Consider the following 26,505-nt stretch of genomic DNA (forward strand, 5'->3'; position numbering starts at 1 on the left):
TCAGTATAGGGTACAAACTTAACATATGTTGCATCCTATTCTTTGCCTGGTATACCTCTCATGGATATATTTTATGTGAAGCTCATAAAATTTAAACTTTTGAAAAATTGTATTTCTGATCTTCCTGAAGGTTTGACTAACCGTATTTTTTAATGTATTATCCGAAAAATATGAGTTGTTTGTTTTTCTGTTATTTTGGCTTTAGGAGACCATTTGGTTGACTTATATGGTTGAGTTTATTAAGAAACTTTAATTTCATTAGTAGCCCATGATTTCAGAGTGGATCTGTTTACCCAGTGCCTCAGTGATAAAGGCTTCATGTGATTTCTTCTGTGTTATCTTTTCCTTCCACATTTCCCCCAGTCAGATCTACTCAGATACTGAGGTTCAAATCATCAAATTCTTATGGTAGGACCTCTACTCTGCCCTGACAATTGAAGTTCATTCAATTTCATCTCTGACACATAGGCTAGATCCATGGTCCTCAGCCCTTGCTGTAGATCAAAGTCATCTGAGGATATTTTTAAAAATACCAATGCACAGGCTCCTCTCCACAAAAAAAAGGTACTGATTTTTTTTTTTTTTATATAAAGCTCCCAGGGTGATCTGATGACGTGCAGCCAAGGTTGAGAAAGAAGAGATTAGCCAAAGGCACAAGACTGTCCCTTAAACAGCATTTGGCATTGGCAGTGGGCCCTGTGGACTTTACCCCTGTCCTAAGCTCATTTTGTTTATCTGAAAGTTACATACTACACTACCTAGAGAGAGCACTCTCCATATAAACTTGGTGGTGGTTTTGTTGTTTGTGATGTTGTTGCTCTTCTTAGTTTGTGTGTGTTTTCTAGGTCTTGAACCTTTATTTCCCTTCCGTCTTGGAGGTTGAGCCCCAGATTATCTAGGCCAGCTTTCAAGTTCTTTTCTACTAGATGAGAGGTTCTTAGCAAACTCTTAGGAAATGATGAAGCCAAGTACGCTCTTGCAGTTTTAAACCTTGCCTCTCTTTTTATCCTGTACATTTGTTGACCACCCCCTGTCCCTCTTTCCTATTCTGAGAAGTACTAATCTTATGGCATACCAGCTTCTCGCTCCTCAGGGGCCTCTCTTCCTATCAGTACGTTCTTTGGTTTGTCAGATTTCATATATAGATTCTAATCTAAATGAGCAGAGATTGATTTGTAATCATTTTAGATCCCTGAGTTCACAGGATGTAATGTGAATAATTGGCTTACAGTTTAGTGAAGAAAATTACTGTGATGTGAAGGAAAGGTCTTTAACCAGCAAGTGCATGTTTCTGCCCTCACCAGGACAGTTTGTCTGCTGCTGAGGGCAGTGTGAGCAATGCTGACATGTTCTGCTGGGAACGAAGGCCTTGTGTGGTGACAGTTACAATAAAAAAACTACTTATGGATTGAGTTAAAATTTTGTTCCAGTTAGCAAGTACGCATTATAGAGTTATAGGTACAAATATGAGACTTGATCCCTTAAAAAACTTACTTGGATTTTTAAAAAACCCACATGATTAATCAGATTATCAAGTTATGTTTGTAATCCTGTATATGGTCCAGTTAAAAATCTCAGTCCATTCTGTTATGTTACTCTGGTGGAATATACATATTAGACTTGTATATGCCCAATTTTGAGTTTCACAAAAAAAAAAAACCTGAATCAGATATACCATTGTTGAGTTGTATAGGATAGTGGCCTTGACAGTATTATTCCTTCACACTGATACAATAACTTTTTTTTTTTCTACATCAGTATTTTGAATGTGCCTGTTTGAATATCAACACTTCTACCTCATGACATAGAATTAGCTTGATGGGCAGTTGGCCATGAAACTTCTTTATACTTTTTGACCTTGAAAGGACATTGGTTTTCCTGTAGTGGATTATATTGGATGGTTTATGTGGGGTTAATAGTTATGGAGATTGGATTCTTCACCTTTTTTTCCTATAAATTTTAAAGTGTCATTTAATGAATGTAAAGTTATGCAGAGCATTTATATTAAATAGACTTGTTAAGTATGTCTTTCCTATCTGCTACATAGTTCCTACTGAGAGTGTTAATATTCAAATATTCATTTATAATGGTGTTGTTCAGGAATATGCCTATAAGAATATACCATTTTCTTCATCTTTAAATTATCACTGTTAAAGAATATATTCCATAATTATATTTTTCATTAGTGGCTGGTATATTTCAGTTTTCTTTCTTTTAATTCCCCATTTGTTTTAAAGCAAAAGTTCCGCAGTATTAGGAAATAGGTCATGATGTCTATAAACTGCTTAGGAACTAAAGTATTGTGAAGTAAAAGTTGAAGCTCAGTTGCCCTCTAGGGGTTCAGTTTTAACACAACACATGTAGAACTAATTTAATGAGATCTTTGGGGGGAGGGATAATCTGCTGAAGAGAGGGGTTCTATTTTTCATTTTTTGTTAGAGCGTGACAGCAGCAAGTTGCTTTGACTATTTATTTATTGGAAATGAGACATCCCAATTTTATAGCCTGCCGATAGTTTAATTAAACATCCCTTTTGGGTTTTTTGATTTGTTTTGAAGTCAGAGGACCTGTCCAGAACAGCCCAACCTTCAACATATTTTCAAGAATTACTTGGTGAGGAGTCCATGAGTTCTTCCCTGGCAGTCTTCTGTCTCATTGGAGTCACCTCTAATGCACTTTTAGGTCAGCTCCCTCCTCTCATCTGCCCAAGCCCAAACCCAAAACAGATCTCACTGAAGTGGTTTCATCATGAGTCTATGTTTTCACGATGTGATCTTGAACTTTGTCTCTTTTGGTGTCAGTGCCTTTTATTGGTCTCTTTGGATTGGTGAAAATACCTCTCCTAGTTTCTGCCTCATTGGCCATCGGCTGTCTAGCCTAAGGAGCTCCCAGCTTTGCCTTGCGGAGGGCCTTGCATCTCCTTACAGTTTGTCTCTGGTACAGAGAGCTCTACTTTATAATCGTAGTTAGACTCTCACTGTTTGTTAAGAGGGAGCAAGTTTTTTTTTTCATTATTGAAAATGTTAAATAAACTTGGCCTTGAGTAAACGTTAAATATGGAGTTTATTTTGTGTGTAGATATTTAAATGTTTTCAGGTTTTAAGCACATTTCTATATCAGGTATGAAAATTCACATGGGGGTATTATTGATGTGTTTTTAAAAGATTTGCATGTATTGTGTGTGTGTTTTAATAATTTTTATTCCATTTGAAGGATGCTGTAAAACTTTACTCCTTTGAGTATGCAATATTTTTTTAAGCTTTAAAGTTATATAGAGTTTTCTCATTTTTTTTCTCATGGTATTGGAAAAACCTTGATTATTAATTGCCAGAACCTGTTTTCATTAATTTGTAATCATTTTATTTTTTAAATTCAAGTTTTAAATATTAATTTTAGTTTCTCATACTTAATATTTTGATATTTGTGATATTTAATATATATTAAAATATTAAATAGGCTATGATACAGATTTGTGCTGTGCAGCATAGTAGCTTCTTGTCACATTAGTTACTTAATTTCTCTTAGCACTAGCTACATTTCAGAAGCTCAACAGCCACATGTGGCCTGTGGCTACATGTTGGGTAATGCAGGTACTGATTATTCCCATCATTGCAGGAAGTTCTGTTGGATAGCGCTGGTGTACGCATACGAATCATCTTCTTTAGTGTACTTTTAAATGTTATCTTAATACTAGTAGTTTCCTGTCATAAGTGAATTGAAGCATGAAAACATTATATGTGTTTGTATTTTCTTTTATCAAAAGAATATTTTGGGAATGACTTTAATTGAAAATGATTACATATGATGTAGTTTTACCTTTCTGTCTTGAAGACCAGCATATATTTCTGATTAAGAGCTAAGTAATGTTTTAATGAAGATTATATTTTTGAAATATGTAAATACATCTACTTTATCTCCATCTTGTGGTAGAAATATATGGAAGTCCTGTTCTTAGGAATATAGTTAAACCATATTCACCTTTACATTGACTTATGTTGCTCTTTCCATTAGTGTAAGTTACCAGTAAGTGTTGTGTTTATTAAGAAAGTTTCACATCTTATTCAAGAAGCCAACTAAAAATAATTTTAGATTTTATAATTATTATTAAAGAGGAAATCCAGAACTGTAACTTCCATTCTAAATGTGTTGCAAAATTAAAACAAGGAATATAAACATTTTAATCATGGTTGAGAAGAAAACAAAGTTTTAGCTGCTTACTTACAAATAAAATTTTTTGTTGTTGAACAAGACTTTGACTAATGTAACTATGGTGTATCTATAAAATTTCATTAAGTGTTTCTTACACAACAGTTTAAAATAACTTTTTATAGTTTGTATTTTTTGAACAGGCTCATGGTACTTTGCAGATAATTATAATTGTCAAGTTATTTTGGAGGTAAACAAAATGAATATTGACACACTTTGCAAACTATAACATCCTATATAAATACAAAGAATTATCTTTTAAAAATGCCTGATATGAAATAGTTGGTTGGGAAGACTGTATCAAAGTTAAATATTTCAAATCAGATTTATTTGTATCACCTTTCCATTTTACTATTAACTTTTAAAATATAAAAAATTGTCTTTAACTTTTTCAACAAAATGTATTTAACCTAATACTTACAAATTTTTATATTCATTTAGGTTGTATTTAAGTTTTTAAGTATTTAATACCTAAATGTTAAATACTTAATGTTAAGTAATACAAGCAGTATTAATTTAGAAATGTTTTTATATAGAAAAGTCTGTGTATGCTTTACAAATTCTAAAAGAATCCTTTCCTGAAATTTTTAGTGTAGGAAGAATTTTGTGCTATAAATAGATTTTTTTAGCTAGGTTAGATTGCTACCTTTTCTTTTTCTTTTTACTAAATTTGTTTATCTTACTAAGTGTTGGGGAAGAAATAGCCTATAAATTGTTAACATTTAAATTACCTGTTTAGAAGATAACCCAAATAGGAGTTAAAACATAAAAGCTGAATATAGCAAAAATATTTGTGGGATAGTGAAGATTAGCCTCATTATGTAAGACTAGTTGTGGTTTCAGGTCACATTTTTGTGCTATTTGAAAGCCAAGTAAAAAAGTCTAGATTTGAGATAATGAAAAATAGGAATTTTCATGTAGCAAAGATTTTTATTTAGGGACAGTTCTGTGATGTAGAAGCTTATAATTAGATGAAGTCTTTAAGGTTAACTGGCCCAGGTCAGGAATCTTTCCAATAGTAAGTGAGACTTTTTCCCTATTCAGGTTTTCATTATGTACTTCCCCCTGCATTTTATTGTTAATTTTTTTCTTTTACTGAAAAATTACATCAATCTTTTAATGTGAATTATAAGTACTCAATTTTTGTACTGTAGAGAATATAGAAAACATGAGACCCCCAAAATTACCGTTAGTCTCAACATTTGCGAATACAGGTATCTCTGTGAATATATGTGGAATGGATTATATAAAATATACTATATTTTAAAGTTGAATTTAGCAAAACAAAACAAAACTGACAGATTTGCTGAAATTCAGGTAAAGTTTCCTTGACTAAAAAATGCATTACTTGTAAATTTGCCTCAAATCTTAAGAAAAAAAAATTATATAAAAGTTATAAAAGAGCTTAAGTAATTGCTTTTTTTAAACTTCATATTCTAATTTTGGAAAGGTGATTCCCTGCTTTGAAATTATAATTATGCTCACCATTTCTCTAACCACATCCTGTGTCTTAGCTTTTCTAAGTTGTGTTTTTACATTGTCAAAGTTTATAATGCCTATATTCTTTTCTCTAACCATAAATTCAGTGCTCCCCACATCTTCTCTCCTTATTTCTTTGTTTTGATCCATTGCTTTTGGTTGGCTAGTTTTCATTGCCAAATTGTCTAAGAGTCTTTGGGTTCTAGAATCCTCAATATTTGCCATGTTTGGAAATGACTGCTTGTTGCCATATATGTATGACATGGGATGTGTATGACATCTAGGGTGATATAAAGTTATCAGGTCACATTTTCTTTCCCTCAGAATTTTGTACACATTGCATTAGTATTTTATGGCACTGAAGTTGCTCTGGCAAGTCTGCGGCCAGCCTGATTTTCATCCCTGCCTCACCTCACCACCTCACAACTATCTGGCCTTAGGTGATTTGATTTTTCTGCTTGAATCTGAGAAAAGTTCATTCTTTATACTTGAATTTGGTAACTTACTTAGGGTAGATGTTGAGTATAGTTTGTAGTATCAGTTCTTTCTGGAATATACTATGTTATTCTATGACATACCATGATATATTATGTTATTCTATGACATACTATGAATGTACTATGATTTGTAGGTTCAGTTCTTCGTGTGAAAAAACAAATTATTAAAAATATTTTGTTTCCTTTTTTGAATTCTGTAACTCAAAAAAACCAGTCATCCTTGGAACTTTGAAACAGGGTCAGTACTTGATGTTATTTACTGTATAACAAATTACCCCAAAATTTAGTGGCTAAAAGCAGCACACATTTATTATCTCACAGTTTCTGTGGGTCAAAAATCCAAAGTGATTTAGCTGGGTTCTCTACTTCAGTCTCTCAAAAGCGGTAGTCAAGGTGTGGTTCAGGGTCTGCAGTCTCATCTGAAGCTCAACTGGAGAAGGATCTGCTCCCAAGCACAGTCAGTCGTTGTCGGTGACTTTCAGCTCCCCCGTGGGATGTTGTACTGACAGTGAGTTCCTTGCCAACTGTTTTCCTTGTCACACGAGTCTCCCTGGCAGTTTTCTTCATTAAAGCATGCAAGCTGGGAAGGCAATAGAAGCATCTGCTAACCAGAAAGAAACATGATCCTTCTTAACCTAATCATGGCAGCGACATCCCATCCACATTGCCGTATTCTTTAATTAGAAGGAAATCAGTATGTTTGGCCTATCCTCAATGGGGGTAGTTTGCACAAGGTCACAGATACCAGGAGGCTGGGTCATTCCAGGCATTCTTAGAAGCTGTCCAGCCACAGTATTTGCCTGCCACATCTTGGTTTTCTCTGTTTGCATTAACTTTTTTTTTCTTTTTAATTTTCCTCTATACTTAGTGTGATAATCTTAAGTTATTCTTATAAAAGCTCTTAATTGAATTTTAGCTGTGCCTCTTCTGTCCCTTACATGACTCTAATACATTTATTAGCACTGCTATGGGTTTGTTTTGGTCTTCAGTTTATATTTTTATCTCTTCTTTCATTTCATGGTCTTTTATCAACTATTCCTTGAAGTCTAGCTTTCTTGAATTTATGTTTTTAATAAGTTCTTATATAGTGTGACATTTGAGACAAATCTTTTTTTCCCTAGGGTTGTAGAGTTGCCCTGCTGTTTCTCTGAAAAATTGTGGTTGAATTCTCTTTCACACTCCTGCCACCTTTTTCTGATATGTTTGTCTTCCCTTGTGGGCTGTATAATGTGAGGGCCAAGGTGTTCTCTGCTCTTCCCTGAAGCCTGGAGGGCAGAGTTGGGGGGAAGGAGCACTGTAGCCAATACAGTGTTGTTGTTAAATAGCTTTCAGGAATGGTTCCCCTTTTCCTGTGGGGTTCCCTTTGGGCTGTCCTCTCTATTAAGTGTGAAGCCCTGAAAAATGACATACCCTGGGGGCTTTTCTAGCTTTGCTGAGATCCTCTGAAGGTGGGTAGAGGCTTTTATTCTAAGGGGGTTTTGTTTGTTTTTTATTTTTCTCAAGGATTCTTATTTATGCCAGGAGTCTGCTGCTTTCAAGAACAAGGAGTGCTGTATTTGTGAGAATTCTCAGGATTTTTTAACTTATTTATTTTTTCCAGTGTGTTGTAGTGGGTAAAATTGGGGCCTAGGAGCCATACCATGCTGAGCCTTGCCAGAATCTTTTCTTTCTTCGTTGACATTTATAGTATGAGACTATTCCTCTATTCTTGTATTGTGGCAACTGGCCAATTTTTTCTCCTTTTTAAATATTCTTTTGTTTATCTTATTGAGGAAGGTTACAATATCCTGCAGTTTTTATTCAGATCTGTCTTTGATATTTGTTACCTGTATTGTTTTATTAGCATATAGATTAACTTTCCTAGAAATTTTCTAGAAAATTTCTTTTTCTTCTTCTTCCCTAACTTTACCCTAAATGTTGTTGCTAGATAGGTAAAGCTTTCTGAAGTGTACAGTTTAGGTCTAGCTCATGTCCTTCTGCCTATAGGACAAAGTCTAAACTCTTACATTTAGGGTCATCCAGATTTTACTTAAGCCTACTTTACTAATCAGAGGCTCATTCCTTTTTTTGAGCCTCATTTCTCGCTAAATTTAAATATTTTCTCTTTCCCCTTACATACACTGGGTAGATTACCAAGACGTGGTTAGTACATAATGTGGTATGTTAGATACATTGTGGTTTTTAGACCTCTCAATCTCCTGATCTCCTTTCTATAGAAACATGGGCATTTGTCAAGATCTATGTAAGTGTGCGGTCCCTGGAGATGAACACAGGTATGCTTGTGAGCTCTTTGCCACTGTGATTGGGATGCTAAGTTTGAATTTGGTTTAGGCGTTGCCATGTTTCATATCTTTGGGTCACATTGAGTTATCTGTCATTCTGTTTTCAAATTTGAAAGTAATTTTTTAAACCTAAATGCAAGAATTTGCATTTATCCTTGAGAAATTTCACCTTTGAAAAATGTTTTTCCCTGGTTGCACATACTGTTGAGATTATTTTGAATCTCAAGTCAATCTTCTATCTGTATATGCTAATAATGCCTCTTGTGATTTCCTGTAAGTCTCCCAATAAAGGAATTTGGTGGGAAGGTAAATGCAGTAGTTTGATTAATTTTGCATCCTTTCAATCTCATCCAGTTATGTTTTCTTCTGAATATCTCTGGTGACATTAGAGAGAGAAATGGTGATTGTTCTATATATGGGCTAAGGCTGAATGGAGGAAGTGACATTGGAGAAAGGGGCCCTTGATTTAAGCTCAGCTAGAGGGTCTGTTTTTGGGGAGATGACAGTGAGAATGAGAAGCATCAGAGGAAACATTAATAGGACCTGGTGACTGAGAGATGACCACTGAAAGAGGCATGATGATGCCAATAGTTCAGTTTGAAATGATTTGCAAGAAGCACTCAGCCTGGACACATTGATTTTGAGATAGATTGTTGTGAGATTCCAGAAGATAACAAGCTTTTAACAAAAATTTGCTTTGAGTCTTAGGTTTCTAACATAAGGCATTATACCAAGGTTTTAAAACAAAGCATACACCTTTGAAAAGCATTCTTTAACTTGAAAACCCATTAGTCCTATAAAATGTGTTAATTTTTTTCCTAAGACCTTTTATATTTTGGATGTATGATTGAATTTTAACTGCATGGATTTCAAATAAGGGAGGAGAATACTTATTTTTTTGGAGAACCCATTTTAATTGGGTAAAATAAATGTGAAGTTAGTGATTTTGTAAAAAAAAAAAGTCCTTTAAAATATTACTGTCCAGTTACATATAAAGTGCTACCACAGAATCTTCCTCTCTGCCTACTGTAACTTTGTGTATGCCCATAAATATACCTGCCAGTGCCAACTGTGGGGCAATTTGTAAGTGAATTACATCAGAATTTATAAAACTGCCATTGTAATCACGAGAGCCTTCTCAGTTGTTCTGTGAAGCAGAGACGTACTTTTTTTCCCATTAATATGCAAAAATTTCTATAATTGCTTTTTTTTTTTTAACAGTAGCTTTCTAAAGTTGAAGATTATGTAGTTAAATAGCAAATTTGGGAATAGCATTTCCTTTTTTTCATATGAAAGAAATTCCTCTCTCCTACAATACGGGACAAATAAATTTCTCTTTCAGGTGGATTTGGGAGATTTCTTCATAGGATTTTACAAAGTAAGTAAGATAAAAAACTTTTGTAGCTACATGAACATTAGTGAGTACCGAAAGTTAGTGACTAAAGTGCTTGTATTTCATAAGAAGAAAACTCTTTAATTGCAAGTTAAAATACTAACAGAAATTAACATAGATGAGTTAAATTCAATGTGAAGTAATAATATCAGAGATCCTGAATTTGCTTGTGCTATTTCAATTTTATGAATTAGAAAAAATCATTTTAACCTAGATGCTTTAAGCTTATTTTTTCCCATTACTTCTTTAGGAAATGGGGCTGTGTCCATTACTTATATAAAATAGAGGATGTAGATTACTTCTAGATTTGTCATTCTAAAACAGTACTCAGCGTTCCCCTGTTACTCAGGGAACTCTTATTAGAAATCAGGCTTCGGGTAGTTGTTCTCTTCGGTGGTTGGGGAGTGGCCACTTGTACTGTGATGAGGAATCGAGGTCTGTACATTTGGTCTTTTCTACACTTATTCTTTCTTCATGTTCATTTTCCTTATAAATGTTTTCTGATCTGTCATCTGTAAAATTAGAAACTAAAGTATCTGTATTATGCTATCATTGGGTATGTAAATGATGTTACTGATTCCTTCACCTCTGTTAAGTTTTTCCCCAGCATTCTCCTCAGAGGGACCTACTTTGATTATCCTGTGTAAAATGCGATCCCCTGTCCCCATCCTCCCACAGTCACTCTTCCCTCTCCTTTTTTTCCTTGCCACATTCCTCTTACCACATTCTAACATACTATTGTATGTTTGTCTGTCTCTCCCTTTTGAATAAGCTGTGTAAGGGCACAGATCCTGGTTTCTTTTACTCATTTATCCCATGTACCTAGAACAAGACTTGATGTATAAAAATGCTCAGGTAAGTATTTAGTAAAAGAATGAATTAAGAATATATTGTTTGAATTGTTTCTCTGTTGTCATTGAGGGTAAGAGTTAGCATACACTAGGCCAGTGGCTTTCAAAAATTCTTTTCACCTGGTGTGTACTAGGAAATATACTAAATTACAATCCACTGTACATATACATAAGATACATATGCATTTTTGTGTATATGTGTGCACTTATATAGATGAAATGCACAGTGTACAATGATATTTCCTGTTCTCTTTCATTTTTAAAAACAAGTGCTACTCACAATCTACAAAATTTCCATGGTGCACTAGAGAGTTGCCAACTGCAGTTTGCATTAGGCAACAGATAAACCTAAAAAAATTTCTATGTAAATGTAGAACCTGGTTTTCCCTTCATCTTATGTGATGTTTGTAATTGTTTTATTTTAATTTCAGGGTAATCTCTGAATATATTTCCAACATGTATTTTTCAAGGTTCTTTATTAGAGGCTAATATGAGAAACTGATTCTCACAAAAACTAAATTTTTTAGTAAAAACAAATTTAATTTTTATTATGTGCAATTCCAAGTGCATTTGTTTTAAAAGTTTGGGCTCATTTCTTCTTGAAGGGAGAGAGCTCCTTCCCAATAGATGGGAACAATCAGTAGTTAGGAGACAGAAATGGAACTGCATTGTAGTTAAAAAGCACCCAGAAGATTCATTTTGAGATTGGGATAAAAATCTAGGACCAAGTGGGTTGGGAACAGATTGTTAGAAATCTTAATTCCTCTCTCCCTCCAGCTGTTATAAGACTTAACAGGCCAGAAATTATGCATATATTCAGTTAAATAGCTGTGACAGATACCTCCTGTGAAAAATGTAATGCTGAGACTCAAGTGGTTGGTTGATTACCATTGTACACATATAATATTTTATACTAAAACCAGAAACCTAGAAACTAACTTTTTTTACTTGACATAAAAAAATTTTGATGATTCTCTAGTTTTAAAGTTTGTACAGTTTTGAGAAAGCTCTTTTTAGCTTAATGTCAGCAAAGCAGCTGCTATTTGAATTTACTTTGTAAAACACTGAATTATTCATTTCCATAAACAAAACTTCCTTAGTAATTATTTAGCTTTAATTTATTTCTCTTTATTTCAATCAACCCTGTTGACATTCTATTTTAAAATTAAAAACATTCTTTGTGGAATCTAACAAATAGGATCTGTGACAGCCGTTTCCTCTACTTTCTTTTATCCTTATGACACAAAATTTCCAAATCCCTTTTTATTTTTATATCTTAAATATTTTAGATTTTAATTTTATTATTTATTTTCATTATCTTAATGAAAGTTACAATTACAATATAGAATAAAAAGTTCTTATTTATCAGTGTTTGTAAGTACCTTAAGACCAAGCTCCATGTTTCTGACCTGCTAGATTTTGTCATAATGCTTTTCTTCACAAGTATAACTAACAGCTATTATATTTGATTCTGACAATGTAAAATTATTATAAGTATTTTAAATAATTACTCATTTCATCATTTGTAGTCCCAGATTGTTTAACAGACTGTCTAGTAGGGGACAAAAGGTAAAGATTGTTGTTCTACGTTTCTTGGAATTCCTCCATCCATCTTTGTGAATGTGGGGGGATGTCCTTCCAATTTGTGCTGCCTCTCTAGTAGCCTGTGGGGAGCCCTTCCACCTTTAGACTCCTATCATTAGTCATCAACCTGCAGTCCTTGGGCAGTCCATCCTTCAGTGCTCTGAGATAGTCGTCATTTTTCCATGATTGCTGTTTAGTTTGTATTGCATTTGAAGTGCATCATTGCTTTACTGCTCCATCAGAGACTTCTTGGAGGCAGCAAACAAACCTCCTAAATGTTTGGTGGTTTAACAGAGAAAGAAGAGAAGCTCCTTTATTTTAGAAAGTACCATCCCATTCACACAGAACATTCTACCTCAAGTGGTTCCTGGAGCCTGCATTTAGAGAGGTTCAGCAAACAGCAATACGTTCAGCGGGGCCTTGAAGGGAAAATCAGCTTCTATGAATTGGTACATCTGAGACACCAGAAAAAGTACATCTAATAATGTGAATTATTATTTAGCAAATATATGAATGAACTATTTAGGACATAAGAAATAACCTTTGTGAGGTTTAAAAATCATACATAAATATGTATTTCATATATTTTATATAAAATTATTAGAAGTATTTTAAATACCCATTTCATTATTTGTACATAAAATATATCATTTTATATAAAATATGTCATATGTAAAGTATTTTATGTATCATATGTACACAGCATATGTAATAAATACATATAAGGGCCCATTTAGTTAAGGGCCCATTTTGATTCCTTGTCGTTGGCTCCTGCAAGGAAGTGAATGCACTGCGTCTGCCATGACAGAGACAGCCTCGCAGGACCTGGGAAAGGATGAGGCCTGTGGACTCGGAGACTGGGGAGTTAGGGATGGGACGCTTCCATTTAATTCCTCTGCTTCTAGGACTATGATGCTGTTTCAAATAATTATGGGACTTCTGCTTTAGTAGCTGTCGAGTGATAGTAGTTTTTGAGGGGATAACCGTAAGTGAATAATTTATTCTAGAGCTGAAGTGTTCAAGAAACTTTTCAAGGTGATGATACAGACCATTAGGTGTCAGCCAGCAGCCATTATGCAGACATATTTTGTTTTTCCTCTGTGCAGTGTCTTAGAAAAACAACGTTAGTTAAACTATTTAAAGCTGTGAGACTTTATATAAAACAAAAATTCTAGCTTTAAAAGAATATAAATCCTCAGATCTGGTAATGCTGTATTTCCATTCCTGTGAGGCGAACAATAATCTGGGATAAAGTAACAGCTTCATTTTCAAATAGTGGGGTGTGTGCACTGGTTTATTACAGTCTTTGTGCTGGCACTGTTGTTTTATATATATAAATATATGTGTTTATATATAGTATATATTATGTATATAAAGTACATGTTAAAGAAATAGTGGTTCAAGAGAAATAGGGCAGAGTTTTTCATGAAAGTAAAGACTGTCCTTTGTATAACATGTACATGGCCCAACTTCCAAGCTGCCTAGGCTTGGATTTCACAAGTCTTCGGAAAGTATCATATTTTAACAAATTTTGATTATCATGCCCTTAGTTATGGTCTATAAGTAACTTCTATGGATGTTTCTCACAGAATATGGATTTAGGAAATCTATAGTTCCAGGTTACTTTGTATAATTCTTGGTTCCTTATATTCTTTTCTATGAATTGGTATACCTAAGACACCAGAAAAAGTTAATCTAATAATGTGAATTGTTATTTAGTAAATATATGAATGAATTATTTAGCACACAGATGTAACCTACTTTGTGAGACTTAAAAATCATACATATATATTTCATATATATAAAATATATGCAAAGTATTTTATATGTGTACATAGTATATATAATAAATATATGTAAGGCACAATGTTTGGCACATATTAACTAAGTTGTAGTAGTATTTTCATTTCTAATAGTTCATTTAGCTGTGATTTTGAATTCTTAAATATGTTGTTTAAAATTTGAGAATTTTCTGTATTACCTGCAAAACAGTACTTTCTGTTCAGTTAACTCAATAAATAATTTGGCTTTACTCTTCTCCTCCATCTTAAATTTGAAGGGAATTAAGGAATGAAAAAGGGGGAAAATCTATTTTATGTTCTATTTAGTAGTTAGTAACAGTTACAAATACATAAGCATTGTGTTGTTTTTGGATTCACTGATTTTTACCTTCCTCAGCAAGGATGAGTCAACATAGCCTTTGTTTTCTGGAGAAGTCATATAGAAATAATATGGTCATTTTTAGGTATGGGCATGCTTCTTGTGGGTGTCAGTATGGGAAAGAATATTATCAAAATAGACCTGTTTCTTTGCTTGTGTTGTACATATCTATGTCTGAAATAAGACTTTTCTCTCAGAGTAATCAATCTTTAATAAAACTGTATTCCTCACTTCTTGAGCTGATAAATAGGGAGGTTTGTTTTAAAGAAGTCAAGTTTATTTTATGTCAATTTTCTATTTGCCCTGTATTTAATTACTTTATTCCATTTCTGTGTTCAAATTAATCAGATTCTGCTGCATATTGGTGCTCAAATTAGAATAATTCTTTAATCAACTGTGTTATCCATGCCATGGTAGACTAGAATAGAAAAGCTACTCTTGGCATATTGAAGATGCATGCATTTTATTTTCTATTGTAATTTAAAAGTAAAATCAGAAATATTGATTTCTACTTGACTGGAGAGATGATTTAGTTTGAATATCAGTCTGATCTTAATCAGGTGAGAATTAATTGAGTTGGAGGTATTAGATATTCAGTGATGTTAACTGAACCATGGTCAATCTAGAGAGCAGCTTTCTTTTGTACAATGTTAGAATTATCAAATAGCTCATGCACTACAATGTAAAATAATCTTTTCATGTTGATACTTCTACCTTCTTGTCTCATTAAATGCACCACTAAATTCTTTCTATACACAGACTAATCTTTAAAGTAGCAAGCTAATAAACAACAATTTAGTAGAAAATTAAAAGCATAATTTTGTCACAAAATGCTGTTATTGTCAGAATTTTATAATGGTATATTTTTTAGCACCTGATTTTAAAACCAAGTGTTTAAAAATGTTTTTCAAGTATGTCTGGGACTTAAATATAAAATCTTAGTTTTACTTTTTTTGTGTGTTCAACATTGCAAGAATAAAGTGAGCAATACAGAATTATTTTAATGTTTATTTCCAGAAATAAAAGTAGAATCTGTAGCATTATACTGGTCTGAAATGTGGCATGGGCTTCTCATTTATTTTAAGAGTGTGATAGCAATATCATAAGTGTTGTGAAAATATAAATGGTGAGATAACACCTCCATAGGACTTGCTCTTAAGTAGTAAAATTGTGAAGTCTTTAAATAAACTGCAGCCAGAGCTGAAAGGATCGATTTGCCTTGTTAACTAGGGATACCTCACTTACTAAATGTCTAATTGAATTTAGCAAAACATCATCTTTTATTCTCTTTTTCCTATTTAAAACTGAGAATTTGGACCTATTTATCAGCAAGGTAAGACATTATTATTGTCAGATTTCTTCCATTTTGATGGTATAACTGTGTTAAATTAAAAAAAAAACAGTAAGTAGTATGACTTTTGATGGTGTCATTTTACCTTGGAATAGTGCTTTTCACTTGGCAGTGGTATGATGGGAATAGTAGAATCAAGGTAGCTATATATTTTGTGAAAAGGAATGCTCAAATTTGTATTTGAGAACAATTAGCATTTCATGACATTGGGCCATAAGTGCAGAACGAGCCCTAGAGTGTGATGAGTGGGGTGTTCCTAGTGAGCTGTAAAGGGGCTCCCTGCCCAGCTGTTGCTACTAAGCAGCAATTCAGGGAAAGGGGCTTGCTCAAGAGAAAAATTGAAAGGTGACTTTTTTTGCTCTGCTCGTCAAAGCCAAAGCTCCTCTTACCTGGACTCCCTTCCCCTACACCCACTCTTAGTTTTTAAAACTTGACACATGTGCAGACTACCTCAGCTCACTCCAGATGGGTTTCTTAGTTCTTGTTTCCCAAACCCCCAGTTTTCCTTCCCTGAAACAAGCACAGCCAGCAGCCTCCTACATATTCTCCCGCAGCCATTTTGTGCTGACACGAATAGCCATTTGTCTGTGTAGACCCGTGTGTGTGTGTGTTGTGAACAGACATGGTAGAGTGCCATACTCTTCGGCACCTTGCTGTTTGCGTTTGCAGTCATGGAGATCATTTCCCTGTTGCACTTATTTTTTTAGTGGCTACATAGTATTTCATGGTGTAGTATTTCTGCTTTGGCTGTTGGTGTGACTGTGTTAGATTAAGAGAAAGCTGATAAGTGGCTTGTAATGGTGTAAAAGGCTATTTTTTACTTATATAAGTTTTTTTTTTTTGCTTCACTCAAGTGAAGATAGGATGATGAATGGGTAACGATACTTCATTCTCTAATGGCTCCCTTCAAATGGTTTTTCTTGTATGTTTATATAGTTATTTTTGTTAAGATAGACATAGCCATACTTATTTTTATATTTGAATTGACTACAGTGTTTCAGATTTTGAAGAACCAGTTGTCTTCATGGATGCTGTTTTTGTTTTTTTAGGGAAATGTGAAGCTGTTTCAGATCCTTTTTGGAACAAAATGTTAAATAAATAAATAAATTTGACACACCAGCAGATTATGGGGAAGGTGACCAGGTTTTTGTCAGTAGTCTGGAAGACACATCCTGCAAGTAGGAGGGAGCAGCATTCACACTGGCCCTGAACCAGGAGAAGGAAGAAATGGAAATGTTATTTCGTACAGTGTTTGATGAAGAGATAGCATTAGACTTCAAGTATTTTCAGGCTATAAATCTTCCCTCCCCAAAACACACATGCACCCACACAGAGGAACTGGCTGCCCTGTGAGATAAGGAGTTCTCTCACCACAAGTTCAGATGGCGAGATGGCTTAGGAGGACTCTCTGAATTGAGTTATTAGAGTTTAGATTAAGAGACATCTAAGACCCTTCCCACACTAACCATTTCCATCCCCGAAGTCTAGAACAAGGCTGCTGATCCTTTCCTGGGCCCTCGGTGAGTGGTGGGGAGTGGTCACTGTCAGCCCATACTTATCCCTAGAATAGGTTTCAGAAATGCTTGCAAGAATGAAAAACTACAGCAGGCTAGCTTTTTGCTCACATTACTTGCATTGTTAAAAGCACAGATCCTACTTTTGGGATCCAACTTTTTGTTGGGGGTGGGAGAGGGCAGAGACCACCAGGAGATAGCGAGGAAAGCCAGAGGCTGTGTGTTGAGCAATGCATCAGTTCCCTTGCTGCTTGCTGAGGGGTGCACCCATTAGTGCCTTGGGTCTCCCCACTGCGAAGGCCGTGGGTGGAGCAGAGAGGGGCATAGAACAGGAGTGTATGGCATAGGCCAGGCCTCTTCACTGCCAGTGTCCTTGCTGTGTCATTTTCTAATCCTCCACCTCTGTCCCTGTTAATACTTGAGGGTTCTATTATTTTGGGAGTTGAAGCACCTCATGCACCACCGTCTGTTTCATGAGATGGGCTGATTCAGTACTGTCCTTGGCCACACTAGGCCTGTGCTGGTGTCTGCCTTGTGAATTCTGTCAGCACTTACAATCTCAAACATACAATTTAGCATTTCATTACATACTATTTGGAGAAGCCACTTTCTAAAGTGTAAAATCCTTATTTTAATTATTTAAATGTATTATAGTAATTTACAGGGGGCACCAAGAGATATCTGATACTATTTTATTTTAGGTGACTGCTCTGTTGCTTAAAATGAGAGCAGTGAACTGTAGCTTATTTTTTCCGACGGCAGTGATACGATGTGCTGAGACAGCCCCCTCATTTCCCAGGTCTCAGCCGTTGTCTTGTGTGAGGTATCTGGCCTGGGTTAAGGTTTCTGTGGGCGTAGGCAGTTCTCCTAGATGGGGCGGTTTTTCCTGCTTTCTGGTTATGGAAAGGAGTTAAGTGGGATTCAATAGTAATTGCAAGTTATCTTTCTAGAATTAGAAAGACCTTTCTATGCCAGGCTGTACCATACTGTGATCTCAGAAGTATGAGGTGACTTAATTAAAGCTCAGTTTCCTCATCTGGCAAAGGAAAATTGTGATACCTCTTACCTGATGTTTTTGTTTCATGTTAGCCAATGAACATGAAGTAGTCAGTATAATGCCTGGTACATAACAAATATATTTTTAGTTGCCATTATCATTGTGTTCTCGTTGCTTTTGACACTTAACTTGGAAAAAAACATTATGGGAAAACCGGGAAAAAAATGCCACCCAATGTAAGGCAATTGGATGGAGAAATGAGTTAAGAACACTTTTAGACGCTGCTCAGCATGAGTGAGTCATTGCGCCTTGGCTTTCCATAGATAGAAATCGTCCCTGTTCCAAGTGCTACATACTGAGTGCTCCTTGGAATCACATTTTATTTCCATTATACTTAGATTCCAGTGAATGAAGGTAATGAATCTGAGTATCCCCTTCAAACTTTTCAATTTCTGTGAAAGGCCAGAATTTTGTAACTTGTTTTTGAACTTAGTGTTTGGATAAATGCTGAATGCAACTCTGTATCTAAACTCAAGTATGGAATGGTGATAAACAACAGTGTCAAAAATGTAGATGTGAGGCAAATAAGATAACAGTGTATACAATGGGAGAGATTATTTTAAAACACCATATTTATAAATATAAGGGTGAGTTAAGTCAACTCAAACCTAGTAGAAAATCAGAATTATAAATTTAACACTCATTCATTGGATTTATCTATTATTTATTCAGCTGTTAGTTGAATACCAGCTAAGCGTGTAAAGTTTATTGAATGATTATTTACGCTTAGTTTTTATTTCCTTAAATATTTTATTTTGATTAGGTATTTTAATAGGCTTAAAAAGGATCAGTGGATAGAAAAATATACCCTAAGGAAAGATAAAGAAGATTACTGAGCCTAAAATGATCATAAATTTCAAATCATGAAGTAATGAGCAACTCATTTCCAGCTGTCTGTTTGCATAACCTGAAGTAAAAGGAACTGAAATGTCTAGAGCTACATTGTCCGATATGGGTAGCCACTAGACACGTGTGGCTATTTAATTAAAATTCATTAAAATAAGAGCTTCAGGTCTTCAGTTATATTAGCCACATTTCAAGTGGCTCAGGAGTCACACATGGCTGGTGGCAACAATCAGGAAAATGCAGAGAACATTTCCTTCATTGTAGTAAGTTTTATTGGACAATAGAAACACAATGTTGAGCCATATTTATAATTTCAAATTGATGGCCACATTTTTCAAATGTGAAATTAATTTTAAAAGGTAAAATTATTTTCAGTGCTATATTTAATATATCAAATGCTATCTTTTCAACATGCAATCAATATAAAAATTAATGAAATATTTCCCTTTTTTTCATTCTAAGCTTTCAAAATCCAGTCTGTATTTTACACCTACAACACATGGCAGTCCAGACTAGCCGCACTGCACATGCTCAGTAGTGGTAACCACGGTGCACAGTACAAGGCTTAGAGGGTTACAGACCCAGGTTGACTATATGAAGACACAGCCATAATATATTGTTATTGTTGAATTCCTCCATGTGTCTGCCACTATATTACATTGCTGTTTGGAACCATATTTTTTGTTTAATGACCACTTGCTTGAGGAAATAGCTTTTATTTTCAACTCTTTACTATAGTTATGTTTAATTCATCAGTGATAAGGAACCAGGATTTTTGTTTGTTCATCCCTGGCATTATGTGAATCATAGTTATTTCTGGACAGTTGGACTTAAGATCTTAACATAAAAACTGATAAGCAGTTTTCACTCCTCATCTTATTAGGTATTTCAATGGCATTTAACAGTATGACCATCCTCCTTTAACCCAAACTCTCTCGGAAAAGATAGTCATCTGATGGATGCTTTTATTTATTTATTTAAAATTTTGTTTTAAAAAATTTACAGAACAGAAGGATAGGGACTTTAGAAATTTTAGTAAGAATTAAATATAGCAAGGCCATATTTGTATTTCATGTTTCCCTGTTTTGAAAGTTTTATATGTGTCAGTGGTTTTGAATGCAATTAATTGTTCATCATGAACCTGCAACATATCTATCTTGTAAATACTGCCTCCAAATTTCAAACACATCTGTAATAGGTTCTAGTTCACCATTAATCCTGGTTCCTTTTGTGCTTGCATCTTACAAATTGATATTTTTTAAATGTTGATGGCTGCCTCTCAATTTTGTTGAAGAGAGAACAGCCATCTTTTTTGATCCATCATTTTAAAACATTTTTATTTTTAGACTTAAGCATACCATAAATACCGTTTCCTTCTAGTCATCTTTGTCTTTACACCTGTCTGGAACTTGGATGAAGTACATTTCAGCACACAAATATCACAAAAGAAGAATATTGTCATACATCCTTTAGCATGATGAGGTAGTACATTCTTGTTACATAAACTACATGAGAAGTCCCTGTTGAATGGCTAATTGGATATTACTGTATTTCCTTTTGTCCTTCTGAATGTGTTATTTACTCATTATTTCATGGTTTTGAGAGAGTTTAGGTCATTACTATCTGAAGATCTATAGTGTTTGAGTATACACTTCCACCATCATCACTGAAGTCTAGAGTGCTGCCATCAGTTTCTTTGCATTTGTCCTCTGTCTAGTAAAAAGATGTGAAACATCTTTTTGTCAGTTTTCTTTTTTCTGCTCTTGGCAGTGTTAGATTACTGTTATTGCTGTAACTGATCATACAGATTTAGCTGCTTGAAATACCACCACTCTGTGATATTACAGTTGTGTAGTTCAGAAGTGTGACCTGGGTCTTACTGGGCGGCAGAGCTTCATTCCTTCTGGAGGCTCCCTGGAAAAGGCTCTCCTCTGCCTTTTTCAGCTTTTACAGACCCGTCTTAGTCAGCTTGAGCTGCTCTAACAAAAAATGCCATAAATGATGGCTAATAAACAACAGAACCTCATGTTTCCCAGTTGTGGAAGCTGGAAGACCTAGATTAGGGTACCGGCATGGTTGGCTTCAGTGAGAGGCCTTTTCCAAGTTGCAGACGGCTGACTTCTTGTATTCTATGGTGGAGAGCAGAGAAAGGAAGCAAGCTCTCTCAGGACTTTTATAAGGGCATTCATCCCATTCATGAGAGCCTCACCTTGATAGCTAATCCTGATGGTCTTTCAAAGGCCCCACCTTCTACTACCTCATGTGGTGGTAGAGTGGGATTGGGCAGTAGGGTTTCAACATAGGAATTTGGTGGGGACCCACATATTCAGTGCATAGCAAGGCACCTCAATAATTTGGTTGGCGTTCCTCTTTTTCCATCTTTAAAGCCGGCAAGATAACTCTCTGAACTTGCTTACACCATCACATTTCTTACTCTTTTCTTCTGCTTTCCTCCTCCATTTTTAAGAATGCTTATAATTATTTTGGGCCCATCCTAATAATCCAGGATAAACCTCACTGTTTTAAGGTTAGCTCATTAGCAACCTTAATTCCCTTTTGCCATGGAACCTAGCATATTCACAGGGTCTGGAGATTAGGACTGGACATCTTTAGGGGCGCTTATTCTACTAACAAAGTAAAAAAGTAAAAAAAATCTCAAATCTCAGTTGTTTTCAAGGGAAGCAAAAAAAGGAGTGCTTTTATATATTCACAAGATAGTGAACTACATTAGGCAATATAGTAAGAACACTGATGTACTAATGAAGGTTTATTTCACTGTTGCATCATCTTTCTAGGTGATTCCATTATTCTTATTATTTTAGTCATTTTTAGCATCGTTGGGAATAACTGATGAGTTAGGATGAAATAATTCCTAGGATTATATAGTAAAATATTTCAATATGTAGGAAAACAATAAGATCATTAAGAGTCTGTATTGTATCTTAGCTTTATGCAAAGATCCCAGTGAACCTAAATGATAACTGTGAAGTAGAATTGAGTTTCACTGTATTACAAAATATGTCAGTTTTTTCTTAGATTTTCTGGAATGCCTCTAAGAAAGAATAAAAGTTGTGAAATATCTTTACAGTGGTTGGAACTACTCATAAACTCAAAAACCAAAATTGGGTCCAGAGGCTCCTGCTTATGTATCAAAGGTCAATCACTACGTTTCCTTGACTTCTGTGATACCAGTCCTCAGTATCATTCCAGTCTCCTGTCTCCTCTAGAACCTTCCATATTAGTATTACTCAGGGTGTGCCTGGAGCCTCTTTTCTTTTTGTTATTTTTAGTAAGTTTGTGGTATGAAAACAGAATTTCAGACTGGCTTCAGACCTGTATCGCTAACCGCCTCTGGACAGCTCTGCTTGGGTGTCTCAGAGGCCCCCTCACTGCACATGTCTGCAGCTTGTCATTGGCTCTCCCCAACCCCAACCACAGGCTCCCACCCAAATAGAACGACATCATATGCTGTTCCTTTTCTGGTGTTCTTTTTAAAGTCTTCAAACTGTGCCGTCACATACCCAGCAAGAAATTCTGAGTTCTCCTTGATTCCATCTGTTATTCTCATAACTAACTATGAGGATCGGTCAACTTTCAGTTGGAGTCATTGGCTTTTCTCCATTCCTCCGCCTCTACCTTTTTAGTCCCTTGCCACATCTTGCTTGGATTATTGTACTAACCTCCTAACTAGTTATCTGATTGTTTCCCCTTCTGCCTTCCCTGCCTGCTCTAGTAGTTCTCTGTAGAAGAAAATCTAATTGTGCCATTCCTCTGTTTAAAACCCTTCTTTCCATTGATCTTAGGACAGAGCCTGGCCATTTTAGCACTGCCTGTCTGTCATAATGGGCACACGCCTGTCCTCCTCCACCTCCCATCCACCAAGCACACAAAGGCACACACATACACACGCACAACCAAATAACCCGAAATGTACCTGCTCTTCTGATTACTCAGTAATACATCCTGCCATTTCACCCCAGACCTTTTCCAGTGCTCTTCCCTTTGTCCAGAATGTTCTTCCTCTCTTGCTCTGGCTCAGAATAGATTGTAGCTTCAGAGTACGTCTTATGGGAAGTTCTTCTTGAATAGGATCAGCGTTCCTGTTCTGTGCTACCCTTCCCCACCTTTCCCCTATCAGACCAGATACCAGACTCATCTGTGAGCACTTTTTGCCTGTCTTCCTCAGGAACTGTTGTTAGCTGCCATAGGGCAGTAGCCTTCTCTGTCTTTTTAGCGTGGAAACCCCAGAACCTAGCACAGCACTAGGTATATAGTATGCACTTTGAAAATGTTTGTTGAGTGAATCAATGATATTTTGTGAGCCTTTGGATAAGTACTGAAAGAATATATGAAAAAAATAAATTTTAAATTATTAAATCAGTTAATACCTGTGAAACCTGAATTAACTCACTGGGAAGTGCCTGGTATGTAGTAAATTCAACAGATGCCAGCTGTTATTGTTGCTATGGTGAAGGCAGGGATGTAAGTGATTTTTTATAATTTTCATTCTACTTTGGTAACTTGAAAAAAATAAACATTTATAATTAGATCTCTGTAAACATGAAGGTGACAGCATGATTTGGTAATTTTCCATCAGCAATATTTTAGATTTACCTTTGGAAACTGAAACATTTTTAAGGTGTGAGTGGGATGAAGAAGCCACTGTTCCAAAGTATGTGTCTTGTAAAGATGCTGTCATCTGATCTTTTGTTTTCACAGTGGAACAATTTTACCCATCCCTTGAAAAATCCTCTATGGGATTATGTTGTTAGAATGTTCGCTGGCAGATACTCACTGATAACATTGTTTTCCAGCTTTTAAAGTGAATTTGTTCTAATTAGCTTCTCATCCAGTCTGGGATTATTTATAGTAATTGGGTTTGTCTGTAGATTGGACGGGATTGACTTTTTTCTAAGTCACACTACTGGGATCATTGACTCAAAGTTTGCAAAGAGATGTACAGTTTTGTTATGAAATCTTACAAATAAATGTACATAAAGTCAGAACGGTTGACAAAGTTTTTCACATGAACTTCGTGAAATACTGCTCATGCTGTCAGTTATCCAGAATAACGTACTTTGTGGCCTCGTGGCTTTGGTTTCCTGCAGCTGCGAAGTCATTAGAAAGAAGAGGACAAACTTGCCTTCCTCGCCTCCGCCTTAGTTCAGGCCTTCACTCATTTGGAACTGGTGAGCTCAGACGGAGCTGACCGGCCGTTGTCTGCAGGCATTTTTAACTTCACAGCTTCCAGAAGGGAAGATGATTGCCTAGAGCAGTGCAGCACAGAGGCATTGTCGGCTGGAACCTGACATGACACTGGTCATTACAGAAGTTATCCCTTAAAAGATACCATTTCCTGAAAAAGATTAGTTTTAGATTGTAACTTACTTCAATCTAAAACTGCAGATATCTTTGTCTGAAGGAAAATCCTAAGAAAAATTGGCATCTACCTGGATCCTCTCCAAATTGTATCATGTTTAGTCCTATGTTTTTAAAGCTTCTTACTATTCAGTAACTATCAAAAGATCTTCTATGCATTGTTTATAGTAGGTCTCTTCATTCTTACCCAGTTCTGTATAAGGAAACAGTTTTAAACTTAACATTCCAGATGTAGAGTAGATGTTGTATTACGAATTTTAGGTGATTTTAAAATCTGCCCTTCAATAAAAAAGACCTCCTGAGTGTTTTTCATTTAGATTAAATTGAAGTTCCAGAGTTGAAAGGTGAAATCTTTAAGGTGATGGTATGGTCATAGAAATATTACATGTAGCTTATATGTTAAACTTATAATTATATTGATATCCAAATATATCTTTGCTCTTTTATTGGTAATGCTGGGAAAAAGAGGTTATAAATTTTATTTATAAATACGAATTAAGAAAAAAATACTGGAAATTTAGAAATATGTGCTAAAGGTGGTCGTGATAAATAAGCATAAGATTTTAAAAATACATAAATTAGTGGAGATACAAGTGGAGTGGTTCTAGTCATAACACGAAACATTAAGGATGATTTCTTTTAATTTGGTATGTTTTTAAGTTGTCATTTCTCATTGAATGCTTTGTGTAACTGGATGACTGCATTTGCAAAACAATATGTTGTTTGAAACTGACTACATGAAAAGTGTAAGAGATCAAGTGCCCACTATTTCTATTTCCATCACAGCTGTTACTCCATAAATAGTTATTCTTGGCTTAATTAAGAAACCTCAGTATTGGGGGTTATTTAAACATTAAAATACATCTAAAAGCTCCATAAATTAAATGAGTTAAAAACACCTAGTTCCAAATCATTTATTTCTCTTACCACTTTTACAGGGAGGGCTCCCAGAAAGTTTTCCTATAAACTGGAAATAATATAGACTACTTGTACTTAATTAGAATATGATTTCATTCATAGACTAAAGTTAGGAGACAGCTTTATCTGTTTTTTTCCTAGATATACTTGGTCCACATTTTAGAGTATTTTTACCAATAGTCTATATAGTATTAAGTATTATATAATATTAAGTGGTTTCTTTTCAAATAAAGGAAGGTTTCCAGAAGAATGAATCTCATGTTTTCAATATTGTAAGGAAGAAAGTCTCAAATTCTATCTCTAAGCACATTTTTTTTTTAAACTTTGGACTGACTTTGAGTAATCTCTCCACTCTGTTTATTGATATTTATTTGCATTACCTTGAGATATGTTCGAGTGAAATTTTATTTTGTGTTCTTTAATGGTAATTTACATTATTTATACATAAGTGCGCAAGTTCTTTGACATGTAACAAAACCCTGAAAGGTTATTTTAAAGAAAGGGGGTGTCTTCACGCCATCCAAGCAGAGACTGGACACCAGATGTCCCTGTCTGAAAGCAGCTCCTGTTTTACTCTTCTTACTCATTTCTTCCAGAATATATTATTTTTCTCTGCTGTTCATTTTCTACATCCTGTCTCCACAAAGCCGCCTCACTCTTTCTCTCGGAAGTCCTCTCTGCCCCTTTCAAATCTCATGTCCACACAGTAAATGACACTCATCTTATTGTGCCTTTTATTTGTGTACATCTTTCGTGGAGCATCTGCTGTGTGCCAAGCACACTCCTGGTGGTAGATGTTAAATGAATGACTATTTTAGGGCTGCTAAAAATTATATTGATGTAATTTGTTTTTCTTCCACATTTATTATTTCAGATTTTACCAAGTGTTGCAAGGACTCTGGAATCCTTATGGTAGTAAAATGCCGGAAAGAAAATTCTGCATTGAAAGAATGTTTAACTGCTTAGTAAGTAGTTGCCTCAGTGTTTG

At 35.1% G+C, this 26,505-nt stretch overlaps 1 protein-coding gene across 5 annotated transcripts in view; it reads left to right on the top strand.

Annotated features, from left to right (window-relative positions):
• CMC1 (C-X9-C motif containing 1) overlaps nucleotides 1-26,505 on the top strand; it is an 86,586-nt gene that overhangs the window by 56,920 nt on the left and 3,161 nt on the right. For 4 of the 5 annotated variants that reach the window (XM_073222893.1, XM_073222894.1, XM_073222895.1 and 1 more), the window contains exon 3: nucleotides 26,392-26,482. In XM_073222893.1, coding sequence (XP_073078994.1) covers nucleotides 26,392-26,482 — 91 coding nt within the window. Of the gene's footprint in view, nucleotides 1-8,430; nucleotides 8,456-26,391; nucleotides 26,483-26,505 lie in introns of those variants that run through there. The other variant, XM_037008606.2, reaches the window with a different exon arrangement.

The sequence above is a fragment of the Manis javanica genome, chromosome 15 (assembly GCF_040802235.1).
Source record: "Manis javanica isolate MJ-LG chromosome 15, MJ_LKY, whole genome shotgun sequence".
NCBI lineage: Eukaryota > Metazoa > Chordata > Mammalia > Pholidota > Manidae > Manis > Manis javanica.